The following is a 24084-nucleotide window of genomic DNA, read 5'->3' as shown; positions in this document are numbered from 1 at the left end:
GTTGGAACCAAAAATCTCCAATTTGGACTCATCAGACAAAGGACAGATTTCCACCGTCTAATGTCCATTGCTCGTGTTTCTTGGCCCACGCAAGTCTCTTCTTATTTTTGGTGTCCTTTAGTAGTGGTTCCTTTGCAGCAATTCAACAATGAAGGCCTGATTCACGCAGTCTCCTCTGAAAAGTTGATGTTGAGATGTGTCTGTTACTTGAACTCTGAAGCATTTATTTTGGCTGCAATCTGAGGCTAGTAACTCTAATGAACTTCTCCTCTGCAGGAGGGAACTCTGAGTCTTCGATTCCTGTGGCGGTCCTCATGAGAGCCAGTTTCATCATAGTGCTTGATGGTTTTTGCGACTGCACTTGAAGATCCTTTCAAAGTTCTTTACATTTTCCACATTGACACTTTAATTTCTTAAAGTAAGGGAAGGACTGTCGTTTCTCTTTGCTTATTTGAGCTGTTCTTGCCATAATAGGGCTGTCTTCTGGATACCACCCCTACCTTGTCACAACACAACTGATTTTGCTCAAATGCATTAAGAAGGAAAGAAATGCCACATGAACTTTTAACAAGCCACGCCTGTTAATTGAAATGCATTCCAGGTGACTACCTCATGAAGCTGGTTGAGAGAATGCCAAGAGTGTGCAAAGCTGTTATCAAGACAAAGGGTGGCTACTTTGAAGAATCTCAAATATAAAACAAATGTTGATTTGTAAAGAAAATTATAATAATTGGTTACTACATGATTTCATATGTGTTATTTCATAGTTTGAATGTCTTCACTATTATTCTACAATGTAGAAAATAGTAAAAATAAAGAAAAACCCTTGAATGAGTAGGTGTGTCCAAACTTTTGACTGGTACTGTACTTTTCCTCCGGCCACGAATACATTTGCACAGAGCACATTCCATCTAACCAATACATGTTAATAACTATTGCTAGTCCACTTATAAACATACTAAAATGGGCTCAAGTCAATTAGTCAATTTCCAACAATCCCTTATCTGGAACAATGATCACTCACATGTTCCGCGCCACCTAGAAAACATATTGACTTGAACAGTGAAGAGAGAGAATACGTGTTTATTACTTTCACACCACCCTTGGTGAGATTGGGGCAAGGACCTTTAATCCGTTCTGTTCTATGCCAATGGATACTGGATCTTCACTGGGCCCCTATGAAAATGAGTTCCCTGTTGGTTATCCCATTCTCTTTTACCCAGTCGTCTTCATCCTCATCCTTGGGTGTCACAGCAAGACAGACTATGAGCCTTGTACGTAATTAGGTGTACTGTATCATCCAAAAAGCCATATGTACTGATGGCATGGTAAAGCACAACCCCTACTATCAATGTACCTATTACGGTTAGCCCAAGGTCAAATCTAGTGCGTTCTTTCATAAAATCTCTCTTGGAGGAAAAGGAAAAGATAAGGTTTCCTGCGAGTAAACCCTCCTTAGACTCAATATGAATAAGTTTCAGAAGCCACCTGCAGGATGAGCAGTACACCCTCCCCTCAATCTGTGCTCTCCTCACAGCTTAGGGGCAGCGCTCTCTCTCCTTCTCGCCTTTCCGAATCATAATTAGAACTATTGATAAATGATCCATCCCAAATTTAGAATGACAGTCCTAAGTGTTTCATGTTGAGTCTATCATTTTAAGACCCACAACTTCGCACACACCGACACTGGCAGAATGTACATTTACAGACAGGAGAAAATATATTTACAGTATGTGCTACTTATATTACCAGCATTAACTTCTCATCATGACCGATCAGTGTCTCAATTAGAGGTCGATCGAGTATGATTTTTTAACGCCGATATCGATTATTTGGAGGCACAAAAAAAGCCTTTTTTTAAATACAGTGCCTTGCGAAAGTATTCGGCCCCCTTGAACTTTGCGACCTTTTGCCACATTTCAGGCTTCAAACATAAATATATAAAACTGTATTTTTTTGTGAAGAATCAACAACAAGTGGGACACAATCATGAAGTGGAACGACATTTATTGGATATTTCAAACTTTTTTAACAAATCAAAAACTGAAAAATTGGGCGTGCAAAATTATTCAGCCCCTTTACTCTCAGTGCAGCAAACTCTCTCCAGAAGTTCAGTGAGGATCTCTGAATGATCCAATGTTGACCTAAATGACTAATGATGATAAATACAATCCACCTGTGTGTAATCAAGTCTCCGTATAAATGCACCTGCACTGTGATAGTCTCAGAGGTCCGTTAAAAGCGCAGAGCGCATCATGAAGAACAAGGAACACACCAGGCAGGTCCGAGATACTGTTGTGAAGAAGTTTAAAGCCGGATTTGGATACAAAAAGATTTCCCAAGCTTTAAACATCCCAAGGAGCACTGTGCAAGCGATAATATTGAAATGGAAGGAGTATCAGACCACTGCAAATCTACCAAGACCTGGCCGTCCCTCTAAACTTTCAGCTCATACAAGGAGAAGACTGATCAGAGATGCAGCCAAGAGGCCCATGATCACTCTTGATGAACTGCAGAGATCTACAGCTGAGGTGGGAGACTCTGTCCATAGGACAACAATCAGTCGTATATTGCACAAATCTGGCCTTTATGGAAGAGCGGCAAGAAGAAAGCCATTTCTTAAAGATATCCATAAAAACTGTTGTTTAAAGTTTGCCACAAGCCACCTGGGAGACACACCAAACATGTGGAAGAAGGTGCTCTGGTCAGATGAAACCAAAATTGAACTTTTTGGCAACAATGCAAAACGTTATGTTTGGCGTAAAAGCAACACAGCTCATCACCCTGACCACACCATCCCCACTGTCAAACATGGTGGTGGCAGCATCATGGTTTGGGCCTGCTTTTCTTCAGCAGGGACAGGGAAGATGGTTAAAATTGATTGGAAGATGGATGGAGCCAAATACAGGACCATTCTGGAAGAAAACCTGATGGAGTCTGCAAAAGACCTGAGACTGGGACGGAGATTTGTCTTCCAACAAGACAATGATCCAAAACATAAAGCAAAATCTACAATGGAATGGTTCAAAAATAAACATATCCAGGTGTTAGAATGGCCAAGTCAAAGTCCAGACCTGAATCCAATCGAGAATCTGTGGAAAGAACTGAAAACTGCTGTTCACAAATGCTCCCCATCCAACCTCACTGAGCTCGAGCTGTTTTGCAAGGAGGAATGGGAAAACATTTCAGTCTCTCGATGTGCAAAACTGATAGAGACATACCCCAAGTGACTTACAGCTGTAATCGCAGCAAACTTAAGGGGGCTGAATAATTTTGCGCGCCCAATTTTTCAGTTTTTGATTTGTTAAAAAAGTTTGAAATATCCAATAAATGTCGTTCCACTTCATGATTGTGTCCCACTTGTTGTTGATTCTTCACAACAAAATACAGTTTTATATCTTTATGTTTGAAGCCTGAAATGTGGCAAAAGGTCGCAAAGTTCAAGGGGGTCGAATACTTTCGCAAGGCACTGTATATATATATTTGTAATAATGAAAATTACAACAATACTGAATGAACAATGACCACTTATTTTTACTTAATATACATAAATAAAATAAATTTAGTCTCAAATAAATAATGAAACATGTTCAATGTGGTTTAAATAATGCAAAAACACAGTGTTGGAGAAGAAAGTAAAAGTGCAATATGTGCCAAAAGCTAACGTTTAAGTTCCTTGCTCAGAACATGAGAACATATGAAAGCTGGTGGTTCCTTTTAACATGAGTCTTCAATATTCCCAGTTAAGAAGTTTTATGTTGTAGTTATTATAGGACTATTTCTCTATACCATTTGCATTTCTTACACATTTGACTATTGAAAGTTCTTACAGGCACTATAGTATTGCCAGCCTAATCTTAGGAGTTGATAGGCTTGAAGTCATTGCTAAGAGCTGCTGGCAAACGCAGCAAAGTGCTGTTTGAATGAATGCTTACGAGCCTGCTGCTGCCCACCACTGCTCAGTCTGGCTGCTCTATCAAATATCAAATCATATACTTAATCATAATAAACACACAGAAATACGAGCCTTAGGTCATTAATATGGTCATATCCGGAAACTATCATTTCAAAAACAAAATGTCTATTCTTTCAGTGAAATACGGAATCGTTCCGTATTTTCTCGAACGGGTGGCAACCCCTAAGTCTAAATATTGCTGTTACATTGCACAACCTTCAATGTTATTTCATAATTATGTAAAATTAATTACACAGTTCGCAACGAGCCAGGTGGCCCAAACTGCTGCATAATATACCCTGGCTCTGCTTGCACTGAACGCAAGAGAAGTGACACAATTTCCCTAGTTAATATTGCCTGCAAACATGAATGTATTTTAAATACATATGCAGGTTTAAAACATTATACTTGTGTATTGATTTTATGGTTGGGTACATTTGTGCAACAAATGTGTTTTTTTCTCGAATGCGCTTTTGTTAAATCATCACCCGTTTGGAAAAGTTGATGATAAATTAACAGGCACCACATTGATTATATGCAACGCAGGACAAGCTAGTTAACCTAGTAATACCATCAATCATCACATGGTTATGTGTAGTTAACTAGTGATTATGTGAAGGTGTATTGTTTTTTATATGATAAGTTTAATGCCAACTTGCAACTTACCTTGGCTCATTGCAGCTACAAGGTCCTTTTGACGCTGCACTTGCGTAACCGGTGGTCAGCTTGCCACACAGTTTCCTCATGGATTGCAATGTAATCGGCATCCAAAAAGGCAGATTACCGATTTGTTATGAAAACTTGAAATCGGCTCTCATAATCGGCCATGCCGATTAATCGGTCGACCTCTAGTTAAACCACTGTTAGTGACTTCCACTGTGGCTGTATTAACCGCACGCACGGCTGCTAAGTGAGTGGAATTAGATTCCACATTCAAACCTCCTGCACTATTTCAACCTAGTGAAAATTTTGGTCCACTAACCCTGCAATAGCCGTTTTGATAAATGGGTTTCATACCTGCCATGAAAGCAGACGTACACATTCTATTATTGTACTCACAAACCCAGTCTTTTTAATTCAGTCTAAGCACATCTAATTTTGGTTTTATCGGTTTTGCTTGTCTGTTGATAGAACGCTGACATCACAACGCTGGTGTATTGATTTTTAATTTATGTCATTGTGCCAACGACACAATAGCATCTCTGAACTCTTTATTAGATTGGAATTTTCCATCAGCAGGGAAATGCTGACCAATTTTGTCCAGTTTGCTAAATTACTACAATGCTTGTGCACTTCTTTCAGCGCGTCCATGGCTTTGCTGTAGTTTTCCTCTTCTATTCCCCCTTTTACGGGAGTGTCAGTGACCACGGATGCCATTTCAAGGGTGGTTATGTCTGCGTCTCTTTCGACGGTGTCCAGGGTGTTTAGATTTCCTCACTCACTGCTCTAATACACGCCCTCTTAACATTTTTCCAGGGTTGTGATACCCACATCCCCGGAGAGTAGTTATGGTATGTGTGCCTATTAATTGGTCACAGCTCATGATACCTTGTGATAGAACTAATATCGAAGCGTCTGCTAATTTACTACTGGAAAATACAGGAGACCTAATGTCTTATAGCAGTGTCACAATTCCAGTGGGTCAGAAGTTTACATACATAAAGTTGACTGTGCCTTTAAACAGGTTGTACAATTCCAGAAAATGATGTCATGGCTTTAGAAGCTTCTGATAGGCTAATTTACATCATTTGAGTCAATTGGAGGTGTAACTGTGGATATATTTCAGTGCCTCTATGCTTGACATCATGGGAAAATCAAAAGAAATCAGCCAAGACCTCAGAAAAAAACTGGTTCATCATTGGGAGAAATGTCCAAGTGCCTGAAGGTACCACGTTCATCTGTACAAACAATAGTATGCAAGTTTAAACACCATGGGACCACGCAGCTGTCACACCGCTCAGGAAGGAGAGGCGTTCTGTCTCTAAGAGATGAATGTACTTTGGTGCGAATCAATCCCAGAACTACAGCAAAGGACCTTGTGAAGATGCTGGAGGAAATAGGTACAAAATAGGTATCTATATCCACAGTAAAACGAGTCCTATATCGCCATAACCTGAAAGGCCGCTCAGCAAGGAAGAAGCCACTGTTCCAAAACCGCCATAAAAAAGCCAGACTATGGTTTGCAGCTGCTCATGGGGACAAAGATTGTACTTTGAGAAATGTTCTTTAGTCTGATGAAACAAAAATAGAACTGTTTGGCCATAATGCAGGAAGGAAAAAGGGGGAGGCTTGCGAGCCGAAGAGCACCAACCGTGAAGCACGGGGGTGGCAGCATCATGTTGTGGGGATGCTTTGCTGCAGGAGGGACTGGTGTACTTCACAAAATAGATGGCATCACGAGGGAGTAAAATTATCTGGATATATTAAAGCAACATCTCAAGACGTCAGTCAGGAAGTTAAAGCTTGGTCGCAAATGGGTCTTCCAAATGGACAATGACCCCAAGCATACTTCCAAAGTTGTGGCAAAATGGCTTAACTTCTAGTGTCCCACCTCGCCAACAGCCAGTGAAATTGCAGGGCGCCAAATTCAAAACAACATAAGTCCCATAATTACAATTCCTCAAACATACAAGTATTTTACACCATTTTAAAGATAAACTTCTTATAAATCCAGCCACAGTTTCCGGTTTCAAATAGGCTTTACTGCGAAGGCACACCAAACAATTATGTTAGGTCAGCACCTAGTCACAGAAAACTATTCAGCCATTTTCCAGCCAAGGAGAGGGCTCACAAAAGTCAGAAATAGCGATTAAATTCATCACTAACCTTTGATGATCTTCATCAGATGGCACTCACTGGACTTCGTTACACAATAAATGTGTGTTTTGTTCGATAAAGTTAATCTTTATGTCCAAAAACCTCATTTGAAATTGGTGTCTTATGTTCAGAAATGCATTGTCTCAAACAAACATCCGGTGAAAGTGCAGAGAGCCACATCAAATTACAGAAATACTCATAATAAACATTGATAAAAGATACAAGGGTTATGCATGGAAATTTAGATAAACTTCTCTTTAATGCAACCGCTGTGTCAGATAAATGTTTGTTTTGTTTGATAATAATATAATAATAATTTATGTCCTCCTTTTTGTTTGCGCGTTTAGTTCACAAATCCAAACTCACGAGGTGCGGGCAAGTCCAGGTGAAAGTTATGTTACAGTTCGTAGAAACATCTCAAACGATGTATAGAATCAATCTTTAGGATGTTATTATCATAAATCTTCAATGATGTTTCAACCGGACAATTCCTGTCTTTAGAAATTAAAAGGAACGCAGCTACCTCTCACAGCCGCGCGCATGATTTAGCTCATGGCATTCTGCCAGACACCTGACTCAAACAGCTCTCATTCTCTCCCCATTCACAGTAGAAGCCTGAAACAAGGTTCTAAAGACTCTTGACATCTAGTGGAAGCCTTAGGAAGTGCAAAATGACCCCATAGACACTGTATATTCGATAGGCATTGGACTTGAAAAACTAAGAACCTCAGATTTCCCACTTCCTGGTTAGATTTTTTCTCAGGTTTTTGCCTGCCATACGATTTCTGTTATACTCAGACATTCAAACAGTTTTAGAAACTTCAGTGTTTTCCATCCAAATCTACTAATTATATGCATATTCTAGCTTTTGGGCCTGAGTAGCAGGCAGTTTACTCTGGGCACATTTTTATCCAAGCTACTCCATACTGCCTCCCAGTCACAAAGAAGTTAAGGACAACAAAGGCAAGGCATTGGAGTGGCCATCACAAAGCCCTGACCTCAATCCTATAGATAATTTGTGGGCAGAACTGAAAAAGCGTGTGTGAGCAAGGAGGCCTACAAACCTGACTCAGTTACAGCAGCTCTGTCAGGAGGAATGGGCCAAAATGTACCCAAATTATTGTGGGAAGCTTGTGGAATGCTACCCGAAACATTTGACCCAAGTTAAACAATGTAAATGCAATGCTACCGAATACAAATTGAGTGTATGTAAACCTCTGACCCACTGGGAATGTGATGAAAGAAATAAAAGCTGAAATAAATCATTCTCTCTACTATTATTCACATTCTTAGAATAAAGTGATGATAGTGCGCTATATCGGGAATATAGTGTCATTTTCGCAACCGCACCGTCTCCGGTTCTTCCTATGCCATGCTTACTTAGAGAGAGGCTAACAGGCCAATGCTCACTACAGCTGCTGGGATAGTCCTTGCTTGGTAAATGTGGAGGATGCATGACATTTCATCCTAAATGTAAAGTTACAAAGGCCTTAGCAGCAGACACAACAACGAGAAGACATCAGGGATTTTGTCGTCAGCCTTGACAGGCTGTTTGCATTGTTCATATCGTTTCAATTGACCTGTGAGTGTGCCGCTGCACTCGTGAAAGTAAGCATGTCAGCCTGTGACAGAGGGTTGGCAAGTTTCTTGAGCATTGCGTTGGTTTTCATTATCAGTGCCAATCTCTCCTCAATGTTGCTATACCATTTATTTCTTTGGCCAAATTTGTCATAATGACAGATGCTTTGATTTGAAGGGCTAACAACGCCAAACAACATTTCGTTACTGTTAAATATAGACATAGGATGTGTCCCAAATGGCATCGTATTCCCTATTAAGTGGACTACTTTTGACCAGGGCCCATAGTAACGCAACAATGCACCTATAATTGTAAATCTGACTCTTGGAACCATCAGTGACTGACTCAACTGTGCTTTTGGACAATAAGCAGAGATTTGACAGGTTGCTTAGTCACAGAAGAGGAGCTGCAGCAAAGGTGACAGGAGGAGGCCTAAACTGAATCTCTCCGGCTGCTGAGCTAACCCTATTCAATTATTAATCACCTGGAGAGTGGGAGGAGGTGAGAAAGGAGAGAAGGATGGAGGGTGAGGGAGAGGGAGTGAAACGAAGGACAGTTAAAGAGAGAGGGGGAGGTTGTGAAGTCCTAAGGCTGTCTCAGCTGCTTCTCATCAATCATTGAACAGTGCTCCATTATCCATTGGCAGAGAGTGGAGGGGAGGGACAGAGAGGACAGGGGATGCTTGCCTTGCACTGGGGGTTGTGTAATGCAATAATTCAATTAAATTCAAGATCCTGCAGAGGTTGGTCGCAGTGGATGTTGGTCACAGTCCAGTGGCTGTGTGTTTCATAATCTCATCTCATCTATCAGGTGTGGCTGGGTGGGTGGGTACCGGAAAAGTCCCCACAAGGATGGTAAAACAAGGAAAATTCTCCCTCATGGGGACATTTCCCTGGTCGCCATGAAGACAAAGGCTATTTTATGGTTAGTAGTTAGGGGTTACCGAAGATAGGATTTTGAATGGTCCCCACAATGACAGTAAAGCATAGGCTTTGTGTGGGTGTAAAGGATGTTCTAAATAAAAAAGAGGAGATAAAGTGGTCAAGTCGTTCTATTCTAACGAGATGAAGCCGGTGTGTCATTAGGCAGAATAGTGAAAGATGACCACTTCCAAAGGAGGAAGGTGCAGGAATACATTTTCACAAACGCTTTTTCTCTGACATTCTGTTCCACCATACTTAAGATATATTTCTCAACATTGTAACTGACATGAAGAAGAATACTGTCTTCTATAAGCCTACCTGTAAAGTGTGAGCGTAAAGAATTGGGGGCAGCTGTAAAAATGCCCTCAAAATATCTTAGTGAATGAGCCATTAAAAAGTTAGAGAACAAAGTTAGAGAACCTTCTACGTATGAATTTACTTGTTATGCTTACCCTGTGTGTGCTGTCGTCTGTGTGTATTGGCCAGGGCTACCTGTCAGAGGGCTTGGTGACTAAATGGTATCGGTCTCCACGCCTGTTGCTCTCTCCCAACAACTACACCAAGGCCATTGATATGTGGTCAGCTGGCTGCATCCTCGCAGAGATGCTAACAGGACGCATGCTCTTTGCAGGTAAGAGGTCTATTGAGGTGGAGAGGTGTGGGTATGAATATGATATGAGAGATAAACTGGGTTGTGCCCATTTTGTTTTTATGCTGTTGGGCAGTACGGTCTATTTGTCTGTCCAGGATCTTTTTGATGTAGTGAAGAGATAGTATACTTCGTTTAGCGGGATGCATAATACATAAATGTCCATTTGCCTGTCTGTTCTCTATCCGACCTGCTTAACAGTGTCAATAAGTGTAATTATTAGAAGCAAAATGATATGGGGTGTCTTCCAAATGGCACCCTACTTCCTATGTAGTGCACACTTTCTTTTACCAGGGCCCATAGGGCTTTGGTTAAAAGTAGTGCACTATAGGAAATAGGGTGCCATTTGGAAGACACCCCATATCATTTGCTTTTATGTTGTCTCGCAGTGACAGTGTCATTATAACTCCCACTGTTGTTACGATTACACTGGCTGAAGTAAAAAAACAAAAAACAGATCATTTGGAGACTTGAACAGAAACAAAACAGAAAAAAATGTTTTTTGTGCTCACATTATATAAGCATTTTTAAGACAGTTTCTTTAGGATTTTGGTGTCATTGTTTAATATCACGTACAGATACTTTTATCCAGACCTAATTTATTCAGTATGTGGTCCATGACCTTGTCATTAGTCATGATGGCGCAGCTTTTCTTTCCCCAGTAGCCTGCTCCAACCATCTTAATACCAGTCTTTAAAAATACTTCTAAGTTAACCTCAATTTCAACACTAGCCTTTAACAATTTCTTAACTTCTACCACAGAAATACAGTTAAACAAGGCACCTCATTTTTTCTTCATGAAAATTGCCTTTTCTAGTTTTGGAATCATGATTTGATTGATATGCTTCTTTACTCCTGGTACTCTGTGTCTTCCTGGCTGGTTCCTCCTGGCTGCTCTGCAGGAGCCCATGAACTGGAACAGATGCAGCTGATCCTGGACACGGTGCCTGTGTTGAGGGAAGAGGACCGCCTGGACCTTCTGCAGGTCATGCCCACTTATGTCAGCCATGGCTGGAAGGTCAAGAGGTCATTTAGGGAGCTGATCCCTGAGGTGGAGGTGGAGGCGGATGGTGAGCGGGATGGAGGGTGGAGAATTAGATGGAGCCTTTGTTCTCTCTTAAACGATAACTGTTTTATGCTAAAAATCATGAACACACGTGTCTAATTAACTTGTTGCCTACTATTCCCAGAGAAAAAAGATTTATTCCTGATTCGATATGGCATTACTTGCAGCCACGTATGCACATCATTTGAAACCATTTTCTTATTCTCCGTTCATGTCTCTTTCTCCACTAGCCATTGATTTTCTGGAGCGTATCTTGACCTTTAACCCCATGGACCGGCTGACGGCAGAAGCGGCCCTGTCCCATCCCTTCCTGCAGCAGTACTCATTTCCTCAGGACGAGCCCATGTCGCCCCAGCCCTTCCGCATAGAGGACGAGCTGGATGATAGCCTAATCACGGAGCCTGGCCACAGTCACAGCCAGGCCTTTAGCTCTCATTGGGACAGGTGTGTGTCTAGCCTGGTCCCAGATCTGTTTGTGCTGTCATGTCAACTAGCGACAAGGAGTTGACATGATAGCACAAACAGATCTGGGACCAGGCTAGTGTGTGTCAGCCATAGAGATTAATCTAAACTCAGCAAAAAAAGAAACATCCCTTTTTCAGGACCCTGTCTTTCAAAGATAATTCATAAAAATCCAAATAACTTCACAGATCTTCATTGTAAAGGGTTTAAACACTGTTTCCCATGCTTGTTCAATGAACCATAAACAATTAATGAACATGCACCTGTGGAACGGTTGTTAAGACACTAACAGCTTACAGACGGTAGGCAATTAAGGTCACAGTTATGAAACCTTAGGACACTAAAGAAGCCTTTCTACTGACTCTGGAGGCATGAGGACATGAGGACTGCAGATGTGGCCAGGGCAATAAATTGCAATATCCGTACTGTGAGACGCCTAAGACAGCGCTACAGGGAGACAGGACCATCAGCTGATCATCCTGGCAGTGACAGACCACGTGTAACAACACCTGCACAGGATCGGTACATCCGAACAACACACCTGTGGGACAGGTACAGGATGGCAACAAAAACTGCCCAAGTTACACCAGGAACGCACAATCCCTCCATCAGTGCTCAGACTGTCCGCAATAGGCTGTGAGAAGCTGGACTGAGGGCTTGTAGGCCTGTTGTAGGGCAGGTCCTCACAGAGATCACTGGCAACAACGTCGCCTATAGGCACAAACCCACCGTTGCTGGACCAGACAGGACTGGCAAAAAGTGCTCTTCACTGACAAGTCACGGTTTTGTCTCACCAGGGGTGATAGTCAGATTTGCGTTTATTGTCGAAGGAATGAGCGTTACACCGAGGCCTGAGCGTTACACCGAGGCCTATTCTGGAGCGGGATCGATTTGGACGTGGAGGGTCCGTCATGGTCTGGAGCGATGTGTCATGTGTTGATTGGACTGAGCTTGTTGTCATTGCAGGCAATCTCAACGCTGTGCGTTACAGGGAAGACATCCTCCTCCCTCATCCCCTTCCTGCAGGCTCATCCTGACATGACCCTCCAGCAATGCCACCTGCTTGTTTTGTGCGTGATTTCCTGCAAGACAGGAATGTCAGCCATGGCCAGCGAAGTGCCCGGATCTCAATCCCGTCTGGGACCTGTTGGATCGGAGGGTGAGGGCTAGGGCCATTCCCCCCAGAAATGTCCTGGAACTTGCAGGTGCCTTGAAGGAAGAGTGGGGTAACATCTCACAGCAAGAACTGGCAAATCTGGTGCAGTCCATGAGGAGGAGATGCACTGCAGTACTTAATGCAGCTGGTGGCCACACCAGATACTGATGACTGTTACTTTTTATTTTTAATATTTTTACCCCTTTTTCTCCCCAATTTCGTGGTATCCAATTGTTTTTTAGTAGCTACTATCTCGTCTCATCGCTACAACTCCCATACGGGCTCGGGAGAGACGAAGGTTGAAAGTCATGCATCCTCCGATACACAACCCTACCAAGCCACACTGCTTCTTAACACAGCGCGCAACCAACCCGGAAGCCAGCCGCACCAATGTGTCAGAGGAAACACTGTGCACCTGGCAACCTTGGTTAGCGCGCACTGCGCCCGGCCCGCCACAGGAGTCACTGGTGAGTGATGAGACAAGGACATCCCTACTGGCCAAGCCCTCCCTAACCTGGACGATGCTAGGTCAATTGTGCGACGCCCCACGGACAGAGCCTGGGCGCGAACCCAGAGTCTCTGATGGTACAGCGCCCTTAACCACTGCGCCACCCGGGAGGCCCTGTTACTTTTGATTTACCCCGCCTTTGTTCAGGGACACATTATTCAATTTCTGTTAGTGACAAGTCTGTGGTGTCAGCTAACGTTCACACAGAGACACATAGCAGCAAACAGACTTAGTGAAAAATAACACAGCAAAGCAACAGAAAGAGATTATGAAAGGAACTGTGACATGCTGTTCACAATAAATACAATAAATAAAGAAAAGTAGAAATAAAGTTGAGTAAGATGAAGCCGAATAAAATGTTGCATGGATGTTATATATAGAAGCTAATTCATTCTACTCTTAATCAAATCTCCTGGCAGACACTTCACCTGCATGCCGCTGTTGTTTATTCTGTCATACTACAATAAACAAAAATAGAAACGCAACCTGCAACAATTTCACTGATTTTACTGAGTTACAGTTCATGTAAGAAAATCAGTCAATTTAAATAAATAAATTAAGCCCTAATCTATGGATTTCACATGACTGTGAATACAGATATGCATCTGTTGGATATATTAAAAAGAAAAAATCTGATCCACGCCCCTGTCAGTATCTGGTGTGACCACCATTGCCTCTTGCAGTGCGACACATCTCCTTTGCATAGAGTTGATCAGGCTGTTGATTTTGGCCTGTGGAATGTCCCACGCCTCTTCAATGGCTGTGTGAAGTTGCTGGATATTAGCGGGAACTGCAACACGCTGTCGTCCACGTTGATCCGAAGCATCCCAAACATGCTCAATGGGTGAAATATCTGAGTATGCAGGCCATGGAAGAACTACACGACGCCATGCACGGTCTGCCATCTGCCCAGTACAGTTGAATCTGGGATTCAGCCGTGAAGAGCACACTTGTCCAACATGCCAATGGCCATCGAAGGTGCGCATTTGCAGACAGAAAGCGGTTACGACGCAGAACTGCAGCCAGGTCAACACCCTGGTGAGGACGACACGCATGCAGATGAGTTTCCCTGAGACGGTTTCTGGCCATTTGTGCACAGACAATCCTGCAGGTAAAGAAGCCGGGTGTGGAGGTCCTGGGCTGGCGTGGTTACATGTGGTCTGTGGTTGAGTCCGGTTGGACGCACTGCCAAATTCTCTAAAACAATGGAGGCGGCTCATGGTGGAGAAATTAAAATTTTATTATCTTGCAACAGCTCTGGTAGACATTCCTGCAGTCAGCATGCCAATTGCACATCTGTGGCATTGTGTTGTGTGATGACAACTGCACATTTTAGAGTGGCCTTTTATTGTCCCCAGGACAAGGTGCACCTTTGTAATGATCATGCTGTTTTATCCGCTTCTTGAAATGCCACACCTGTCAAGTGGATGGATTATCTTGGCAAAGGAGAAATGCTCACTAACAGGGATGTAAACAAAATTGCGCACAAAATGAGAGAAATAAGCCTTTTGTGCATATGGAACATTTCTGGGATCTTTTATTTCAGCTCATGAAACATGGGACCAGCACTTTACATGTTGAGTTTTATATTTTTGTTCAATATAAGTTGTAGTGTCTACCAGGTGGTTTCAGTTTCGTATTCATTTATCTTTCATTGTGTGTGTGTGTGTGTGTGTGTGTGCACGTGTATGTAGACAAATTAGGAGCAAATGTAACGGGTATAAAGACAATAAATATTTACTTCACAACAATAGATCGAAATGGCAACTTAGATGTTTCATTGACAAGCACTTTGTTTCCACTGTGCAGGTATGAGACCAGCCTGTCATCAGACTTGTGCTGGCAGCAGCAGGGTGGGTGTCAGTGCTTGCCTGGGGTCTCGGAGGTGGTTGACCCAGAGGAGGAGGAGGTCCTGAGGGATCCCAAGGCGGGCTCTAAACCCTTGTTGGAGGAGGCCCAGGTGGACCCTCGCAAGTATTCCCACAGCAGCTCTGCCGAGCGCTTCCTGGACCACTCCCACTCCTCTCTGGAGCGTGCTTGTGGGGGCGGGGCCTATACCGAGCTGGACTGTGATCGTTCCTGTGACTACAAAGTGGGCTCTCCTTCCTATCTCGATAAGATTGCGTGGAGGGAAGACAAACCGCAGCACTACTCCGAGCCCAAACTGATCCTGGACCTGTCTCACTGGAAGAGGAACAGACAGGTGCCTGAGCCTAGAGGGGCCAGTTTGGAGGAGCTGCCTGTCGAGGAGCCGCCTGGGGACCTGTTCCAGGAGATATCTCGGTGGGTGGAGAGCACTCAGTCTCTCCTCCACTCTCCCAGCCTGCCCCAGGAACCCCTGCCCTACTCCAGTTCACCCCCGCTGCCCCTCTCTCCCACTTCCCTCCCCGCTCCCCTCTTCCACTGCTGTTCGCCGGCCGTACGGCCCTCAGCTGGACTGGACGAGGACGACACACTCAGCCCACCTGCCTCATCCCGCTCTCCTCCCTCTCTGTTGCCCTCTTCTCCTCCGATTCCTTCGCCAATCCATGAGCGCCTCCAGATGCCTCCCTCCAGGGGGCAAGGGGGCCCGTTTGACCTGGATGTGTTCATCACAGCCCTGAAGCGGTGTGGTCAGAGTGAGGACCTCGGTGGAAACCCAGACGGGGCCAAACAGGCCAACATCAATGGCGTATCCAGGCTTCCAGAGCGCAGACCGCCCCCACGTCAGACTCCCAACTCCTGAAAGGAGCTGGGGTCCAAGGCTAACGCAGAGAGCACTGGTAGACTGAATAGTGAACGCATGTAGAAGGGGGGAAAAAGGAAGTGGCACATGATTTAATGGGTACAGTTATTTTTTTCTTTACCCATAAATCATTGGGGTGTGCGACTTTCTTTCATAAGTAAGCGTTGCCTTGACACTAACCCTGCTCACTTAAACTAGCGGTGCTGCTCCTTTGTTCAGAGCTGCTTTTACTGTATGTTACAAGAATAAGAGGAGAGTGAGGTGTGGATCAAGTTCCATTTGGTACTGTACGAACAACGTAAGCTTCTGGTGGTTTTGCTACTGCATACAGTATGTCAGCGTGGTCACTGCTGTAAATGAATGTACGTTGTACAGTATCTAACCGAAAGGCCTATGTTGCATCAATGCAGCGACGTGTACTCATTACAAGAATGCCTGCAAAATGATCAATATTTGGTTGGAGAGAGGAACTCCTGGGTATTCCATAGCAGAATAGGTTGAAGAGAAAGCAAATCAGCTATTTTTGTTGAAATTACTCTTAAACATAACCCTTTTGGTTGTTAAGATATCTTCCGAATGCGAGTAGGTCTCCCTGCAGCAAATGGCTATTTAGAATTATACGAGTATCTTCCATTTAGTGGAAAGTATTTCCTTTAAAGAAAAGGGGTCTGAATGTATTTATAGATCCACGTCTTAGCATAAGAACAGATATCTCTGGTCCAGGGAGTTGTGTTCCTCCAATAAGGAGTGTGTAGTGGAGGAACACTTCACTAATGACCTGGACCAGAGCTGAAGAACAGATAAAGGGAGATGGCCCCTGGGAGTCCTGGAGTTTTTACTGCTAACAATTGTACACATTGAACTACTGTTTCTTACAGCATCTTCCAGATGCCTGTAATTGTTTGTTGACAGTTTTACGGTGCAGCTTTTGTGGATTTTTGTGTGTTGTTGTTATTTATCTGAGAAGGGAGTGCTCTCACAGTACCACAGTAAGATATCTGTCTAGCTTTTGCACACCCATGTTCTCATGGCAGGGAGATATAAACAGTACAGTGACAACACTGTAGTCAGCCTGTAGCTGATTATCATCACCAAGCTGATATCAGAAAGCTTTCGGAATAGTCATGCACAGGGAGCAACAGCTAAAAGGTCACACACTCATCAAGCACTCTAAACTCCGTGGCAGGGTCCCAAACTACACCCTATTATTCCCTATTCCCTTTTGACCAAAGCCCTTTGGGGATTAAAGGCTCAGTATGGTGAAAATGGGAATTGGCTGTGTTTTATATATATTTCTACAATATGAGGTTGGAATAATACTGTGAAATTGTGAACATTATGATGATGTCCTTTTAGGGTAAGAGCAGTTTGAAAAGACCACCTGAAAGAGTTCCAAACCTCTCTGCCAATAACAGCTAGTTTCCAGTTTTCCCCTCCCCACTACCAGACAGTCTAGCACAATTCTTGCTAAGAAGCTACCTTTGTTGGTTTTCAATTAAAAATGGTCAGAAAATAAATCACAGTAAGGACCCTTAATTGTTACCCATAAATGATTTGATATTGAGATAAACATGGCTGCATTGGACCTTAAGGTTCCGTTTGGGACATAGCCCTCGTCTCCTGCTTTTTACCATTGTTCCTATTAGTCAATGACGGCGAACGTTCCAAAATGTCACAATGATATTATACCCTTGAGTCATGAGCAATTCAATCTCATTGCACAATATCACCTGGCATTCTAAAGGGGACACAATAAGCTAGCATAGTCAAGTCTGGAAATTGCAGGGTGCAAACTGTTTTCAGAGCAGTGCATTGTCATTTTAACATACAAAAAAAAGCACATTGGACAGACACTGCCAGGGACCAGGTTCTTAAAGGCCAACTAGGCTTCATGTGCAGTGTCAGATGTTATCTGGGCAAGTCCATGTTATTTTATTGGTAAAATAGGAGTCCGCAATAATATCAGAAATATCTTAGTAGATCCGATGTGCTTGTTGAGACGGAATTATGTTCCTTTTAGTCTGGGAGTCGGGTTATGAATGTGCCTCAGATTAGGCCTACAGGCTTTTGCACACCCAAATAGGCCTAGGCTTCCAGCTTGCTGAATGTAAATAGTTTTGCATGGCTTGATCCTTGATGAAAACTATCAAATGATTTTAACTATATAAAAAGTGTGGACCATCTTTATTTGAGGATGTTCTGGTTGTATCACATATGGTAGAATCTGTAGCTTGCACAGCTGAAATCAATTTACACGATCCCTTTTGCAGTTCCTCTTTTGCTGATCAACTAAAAATAAAAGTTTACTAAACATTTTGTGTAGGGTGTTTTTTAAATTCCCTTTTCCTTTGACTGCTGATATCAACATAAATCCTCTGTTATGTGCTCCGGCACACCTGGGGATGCAAATATTGGACTGTGACTCAAAGTCAAACCTCAACTCTCAGACTTGTGTCCATAAATGACAGTTTCGCAGTATTTCATCAGCTCTGGACTGAAGGTTCCCCTACTTGACTTCCCCTCCCTCAATCATAGTGGGTGAAATGCAAAACTGACCCAAGGCCCTCATCTAGGGGTATGGCATGTGGGTATCTGCTTCTATAAACCAATGAGGAGATTGGGAGGGGCAGGACTTGCACCGCGTTCAGCGTCACAAATAGAACCGACTTCTATTTTAGTGCTTGGCAACGCAGACGCTCGTTGGCGCGCGCGAGCAGTGTGGGTGCAATAATTGAATAACATGTACGTTTAAATTTATTTTGCAACGCTCACGCACGCAATGCGAGCGGTGTAGTCAGCATGTAAGGGAGGACACAGAGAGGGAATGAACACTCCAAGGCTCATGACTCTCTCTCATACACAAACATCCTCATCAAGTAACACCTATCTGATACAAAACGAGTGCTTTCCTGACTAGGGTTGGATTTATTCCATAACGCAGAAGATCAGTGTTGTGGCGTGATTGAAATTTAAAAGCAATGTTTCTGTGCTTGGGGAGAACGCATTCACGGTAAATGCTGCAAAGGCTATGTCGGCTCAATTGAAAATTACCTTTACATTTCAACCACTCTACAACGCTGATCTTAGGCTTTACTGATTGAATCTGAACTTCAGCATTACGGATTTAACCGAGCCCTGAGATCCCTGCTCCAGTTTCACATGCACTTCAATGGCTCCTGAATTTTCAATTTTCTCTCTAGGCAGAAGAGAGTTTAGTCAACAGTGCCCCCCCTCCAGTGGTGGACAGAGCACATTGTTTTTGTCACAGGCCAGGTGCACTCTTGGCAGTTTCAGCAATACACACAATTAATAGCCTTAATCTCAATTCAACTTGATATGGAAAGATATGAAACATTTGATGGGGTTTGGAAAGAACACACTTCATCTTTCCATATTTAGGCCTAACCTACCTAAACCCTGTTCACTTGTGAAATAGGGTGCAGTTGCCCAGGACCATGGCTATGAGAGTCAGCCACCTCCCATTGTATATATGTCATATACATATTAGTCTTAGCAAGCTCTTTTGGCAGAAAGCTAAGCTTTTTATAATAGCCAGAAGTGGATAAAGTACCCATTGTCATACTTGACTTAAAGTAAAAGATACCTTAATAGAAAATGACTCAAGTGAAAGTGAGTCACCCAGTAAAATACTACTTTAGTAAAAGTCTAAAAGTATTTGGTTTTAAATATACTTTGTCAAAAGTAAATTTAATTTCTAAAATATATATTTTTATTTATTTAACTAGGCAAGTCAGTTAAGAACAAATTCTTATTTACAATGACAGCCTACTGGGGAACAGTGAGTTAACTGCGTTGTTCAGGGGCAGAACAACAGATTTTTACTTTGTCAGCTCAACCTTTCAGTTACTGGCCCAATGCTCTAACCACTAGGCTATAATTATTGTCATGTGAAAGCACACACATGAATGAATTCACAAGACTGGTTCTGGCTTTCTATTCAAAATAGTCCCTCAAAACAACAGTCAGCCCTGGAGGTCTGTCTGGAGAAGGGGTGACAAAATAAGACAAATAATACCAACAAACATAACAAAGAAAAATAAACTAGTCCGCCCGCCAAGGTAACCCCAAACCTTACCTGCCTAAAGTAAGGGACACAAACTAAATCTACAGAAAAAGCATGCAAAGGCTTCTCCAAAATTATCTGAAAAACACAAGCATAATTACAACCCTGGTTCATTTATGCAACAGCTATATCAAAACTTGAATATTTATTCAAATACATTATCAAACAGATTTGATTCCAATTACAAAGTTAAAAGTGCATACAGTGCCTTGTAAAAGTATTCATCCCCCTTGGTGTTTTTCCTATTTTTTTGCATTACAACCTGTAATTTAAATATATTTTTATTTGGATTTCATGTAATGGACAGACACAAAATAGGCCAAATTGGTGAGGTGAAAAAAAGAAGAAAAAAAACTTGTTTCCAAAAAGAAATTACAATTAAGAACGGAAAAGTGGTGCGTGCATAAATATTCACCCCCTTTGCTATGAAGCCCCTAAATAAGATCTGCTACAACCAATTACCTTCAGAAGTCACATAATTAGTTAAATAAAGTCCACGTGTGCAATCTAAGTGTCACATGATCTGTCACATGATCTCAGTATATATACACCTGTTCTGAAAAGCCACAGAGTCTGCAACACCACTAAGCAAAGGGTACCACCAAGAAACGGCACCATGAAGACCAAGGAGCTGTGGAGAAGTACAGATCAGGATTGTGTTATAAAACGGTGCACCATTAAATCCATTATTAAAAAATGTAAAGAATATGGCACCACAACAAACCTGCCAAGAGTGGGCTGCCCACCAAAACTCACAGACCAGGCAAGGAGGGCATTAATCAGAGAGACAACAAAGAGACCAAAGATACACTGAAGGAGCTGCAAAGCTCCACAGTGGAGATTGAAGTGTCTGTCCATAGGACCACTTTAAGCTGTACACTCCACAGAGAAGGGCTTTATGGAAGAGTGGCCAGAAAAATAAATATTGCTTAAAGAAAAAAATAAGCAAACACGTTTGGTGTTCGCCAAAAGGCACTCCCCAAACATATGGAAGAAGGTACTCTGGTCAGATGAGACTAAAATGTAGCTTTTTGGCCATAATGGAAAACTCTATGTCTGGTGTAAATCCAACACCTCCCATCACCCCAAGAACCTCATGGTGGCAGCATCATGCTGTGGGGATGTTTTTCATTGTCAGGGACTGGGAAACTGGTCAGAATTGAAGGAATGATGGTGCTAAATATAGGAAAATTATTGGGGGAAACTTGTTTCTGTCTTCCAGAGATTTGAGACTGGGACGGAGTTTCACCTTCCAGCAGGACAATAACCCTAAGCATACTGCTAAAGCGACACCCGAGTGGTTTAAGGGGAAACATTTAAATGTCTTTGAATGGCCTATTCAAAGCCCAGACCTCAATCCAATTGATAATATGTGGTATGACTTAAAGATTGCTGTACACCAGCGGAACCCATCCAACTTGAAGGTGCTGGAGCAGTTTTGCATTGAAGTTTTTGCAAAAATCCCAGTGGCTAGATGTGCCAAGTTTATGGAGACATACCCCAAGAGACTTGCAGCTGTAATTGCTACAAAAGGTGGCTCTACAAAGTATTGACTCTGGGGGGGTGAATAGTTATGCACCCTCAAGTTCTGTCTTATTTCTTGTTTGTTTCACAAGAAAAAGTATATTTCATCTTCAAAGTGGTAGCCATGTTGTGTTAATCTTGAAGGTGCTAAATGAGACAACAACCCCCCCCCCCCCCCCATTTTTTAATTTTTTAAATAATAATTAATTCCAGGTTGTAAGGCAACAAAATAGGAAAAATGCCAAGGGGGTGAATACTTTCGCTAGCCACTGTACATTTACAGTTGGTAAGCCATACTCTTTTCTGGCCTACACAACTATCATATGGCTTCTCCGACAGCATTGAACGCCTCTCCCAAACTGCATAAAACACGTCACTGAAACACAAATCGTTGTCTTACATGGCTGTTGTTTACGCGAGTAAGGGTTAAAACATTCACAGAGAATGACACAGAAGTTAGCTTACCAAAAGTTTGACAGAGTTTGAGCAACACAGCCAACGGCAATGACAGGGATGTGCACCGTTCCATGTCTTCCAGGGAGGAGGCAAAACTCTCGCATGAAAGGTTCTGCTCAAGTATTTATGACATTGCTCACCTTGGTTTCACGATGGCATAGCAGTTCAGACGTCTTTGTCTTCATCTTGTCGTGTCCCGTGTATCTACATTTTTTTCCCCTTCGTATATATTCTTTCATATTTTTAACCTCAGTTTCAACATTCTCTCCTGCAACCCACCTCACCCAATGTGGTATGGATCTGCTATTTTCTATACTTTAGAACCAGAACCCCCAACAGAATCTAGCCAGCTAACTAGCTAATAGTCAGTTAGCGATCATCAGCTAACAATAGCCCGGTCAAGTCCTGCCAGTCTGCACAGCACGATTCAACCAAGAGCATACCAGATTGCTTCTTCTCCACATCTCCGGTTTCCTACCGCAAACTCTGATCCTTTTCACCTGGATCCTCGCAGCTAGCTAGCTGCTATCCGAGTGGCTACCCCCTGGCTAACATCTCTGTCCGAAGCAAGCACCAGTGAGCCTGGAAGTAGCCTTGTGCTAGGCCGATCTCCCGGCTAGCTGAAGAGGTCCATCAGCCACCCGTCAAGTCCTACTAGCGTTTTCCCTGTGCTCTAGTTTTTCTTAGTTTTCCCAGTTCTGACCTTACTGCTTATCCTGATCCCGCCTGCGGTCCTGTACCTGCCTGACTCCGATTTGGATTATGACCCTTTGTCTGCCTCTTATTTTTTTATTAACCCATCCCCCTCTTCGGAGGACAAATATACATTTTCTTTATTTTTTTAACAGCTTTTGTTACATATACAAACATTTTGCATACATGGTACTTTTTTATATAAAGCAGTCGTAACAATAATACATTACCAAACAAACTCTTCAATCCCAAACCTCAGCCACTCTCAGCCCATCCCACCTATCACCATAGACCACTCTCGTTTAGTTTCCATGTGCCATATAATTTTAAATTGTGATGTTTTACATTATTTATATTTCTAATCATATAGTATCCACAGAATGTGATCTTAAGATGAAAACCTTCCCTACGAGTATCATTTGACTGACTATGGCTTTCGCAACTCGCCCAACACTGCTATTTGTAAGGTTAATTTTAAATGCATGTTGTGATTATATATATATTTTTAACCATTCCTAAACCTGTGACCAGAAACAAGCTACATAGGGGCAATACCAGAATATATGATCTATTGTTTCCGTCTCTTCGCAGCAAAATCTAGAGCTGAGATTGATGTATGCCCCATATACAGTTGAAGTCGGAAGTTTACATACACTTAGGTTGGAGTCATTAAAACTAGTTTTTCAACGACTCCACAAATGTCTTGTCGACAAACTATAGTTTTGGCAAGTCGGTTAGGACATCTACTTTGTGCATGACACAAGTCATTTGTCCAACAATTGTTTACAGACAGATTATTTCACTTATAATTCACTGTATCACAATTCCAGTGGGTCAGAAGTTTACATACACTAAGTTGACTGTGCCTTTGAACAGCTTGGAAAATTGCAGAAAATGTCATGGCTTTAGAAGCTTCTGATAGGCTAATTGACATCATTACAATCATTTGGAGGTGTACCTGTGGATGAATTTCAAGCCTTACCTTCAAACTCAGTGCCTCTTTGCTTGACATCATGGGAAAATCAAAAGAAATCTGCCAAGACCTCAGAAAAAAAACATGTTGACCTCCACAAGTCTGGTTCATCCTTGGGAGCAATTTCCAAACACCTGAAGTATTCACGTTCATCTGTACAAACAATAGTACGCAAGTATAAACAGCATACGAAAACTGCAAATCAATCCCAGAACAACAGCAAAGGACCTTGTGAAGATGCTGGAGGAAACGGGTACAAAAGTATCTATATCCACAGTAAAACGAGTCCTATATCGACATAACCTGAAAGGCCGCTCAGCAAGGAAGAAGGCACTGCTCCAAAACAGCCACAAAAAAGCCAGACTACGGTTTGCAACTGCACATGGGGACAAAGATCTTACGTTTTGGAGAAATGTCCTCTGGTCTGATGAAACAAAAATAGAACTGTTTGGTCTATAATGACCATTATGTTTGGAGGTAAAAGGGAGAGGCTTGCAAGCCGAAGAACACCATC

At 42.6% G+C, this 24084-nt stretch overlaps 1 protein-coding gene across 1 annotated transcript in view; it reads left to right on the top strand.

Moving 5' to 3' along the window:
- LOC109895047 (mitogen-activated protein kinase 4-like) overlaps nt 1-18149 on the top strand; it is a 29923-nt gene extending 11774 nt beyond the window's left edge. The window contains exons 4-7 of the mRNA XM_020488700.2: nt 9761-9905; nt 10826-10993; nt 11220-11433; nt 14925-18149. Coding sequence (XP_020344289.1) covers nt 9761-9905; nt 10826-10993; nt 11220-11433; nt 14925-15840 — 1443 coding nt within the window. The 3' untranslated portion in view covers nt 15841-18149. The remainder of the gene's footprint in view (nt 1-9760; nt 9906-10825; nt 10994-11219; nt 11434-14924) is intronic.
- Nucleotides 18150-24084: the final 5935 nt, after the last annotated feature.

Source organism: Oncorhynchus kisutch, linkage group LG8 (assembly GCF_002021735.2).
Source record: "Oncorhynchus kisutch isolate 150728-3 linkage group LG8, Okis_V2, whole genome shotgun sequence".
NCBI classification, from domain to species: Eukaryota; Metazoa; Chordata; class Actinopteri; order Salmoniformes; family Salmonidae; genus Oncorhynchus; species Oncorhynchus kisutch.
Note: the sequence above shows the minus strand (reverse complement) of the source record. Positions and strands in the feature narration are given on the sequence as shown.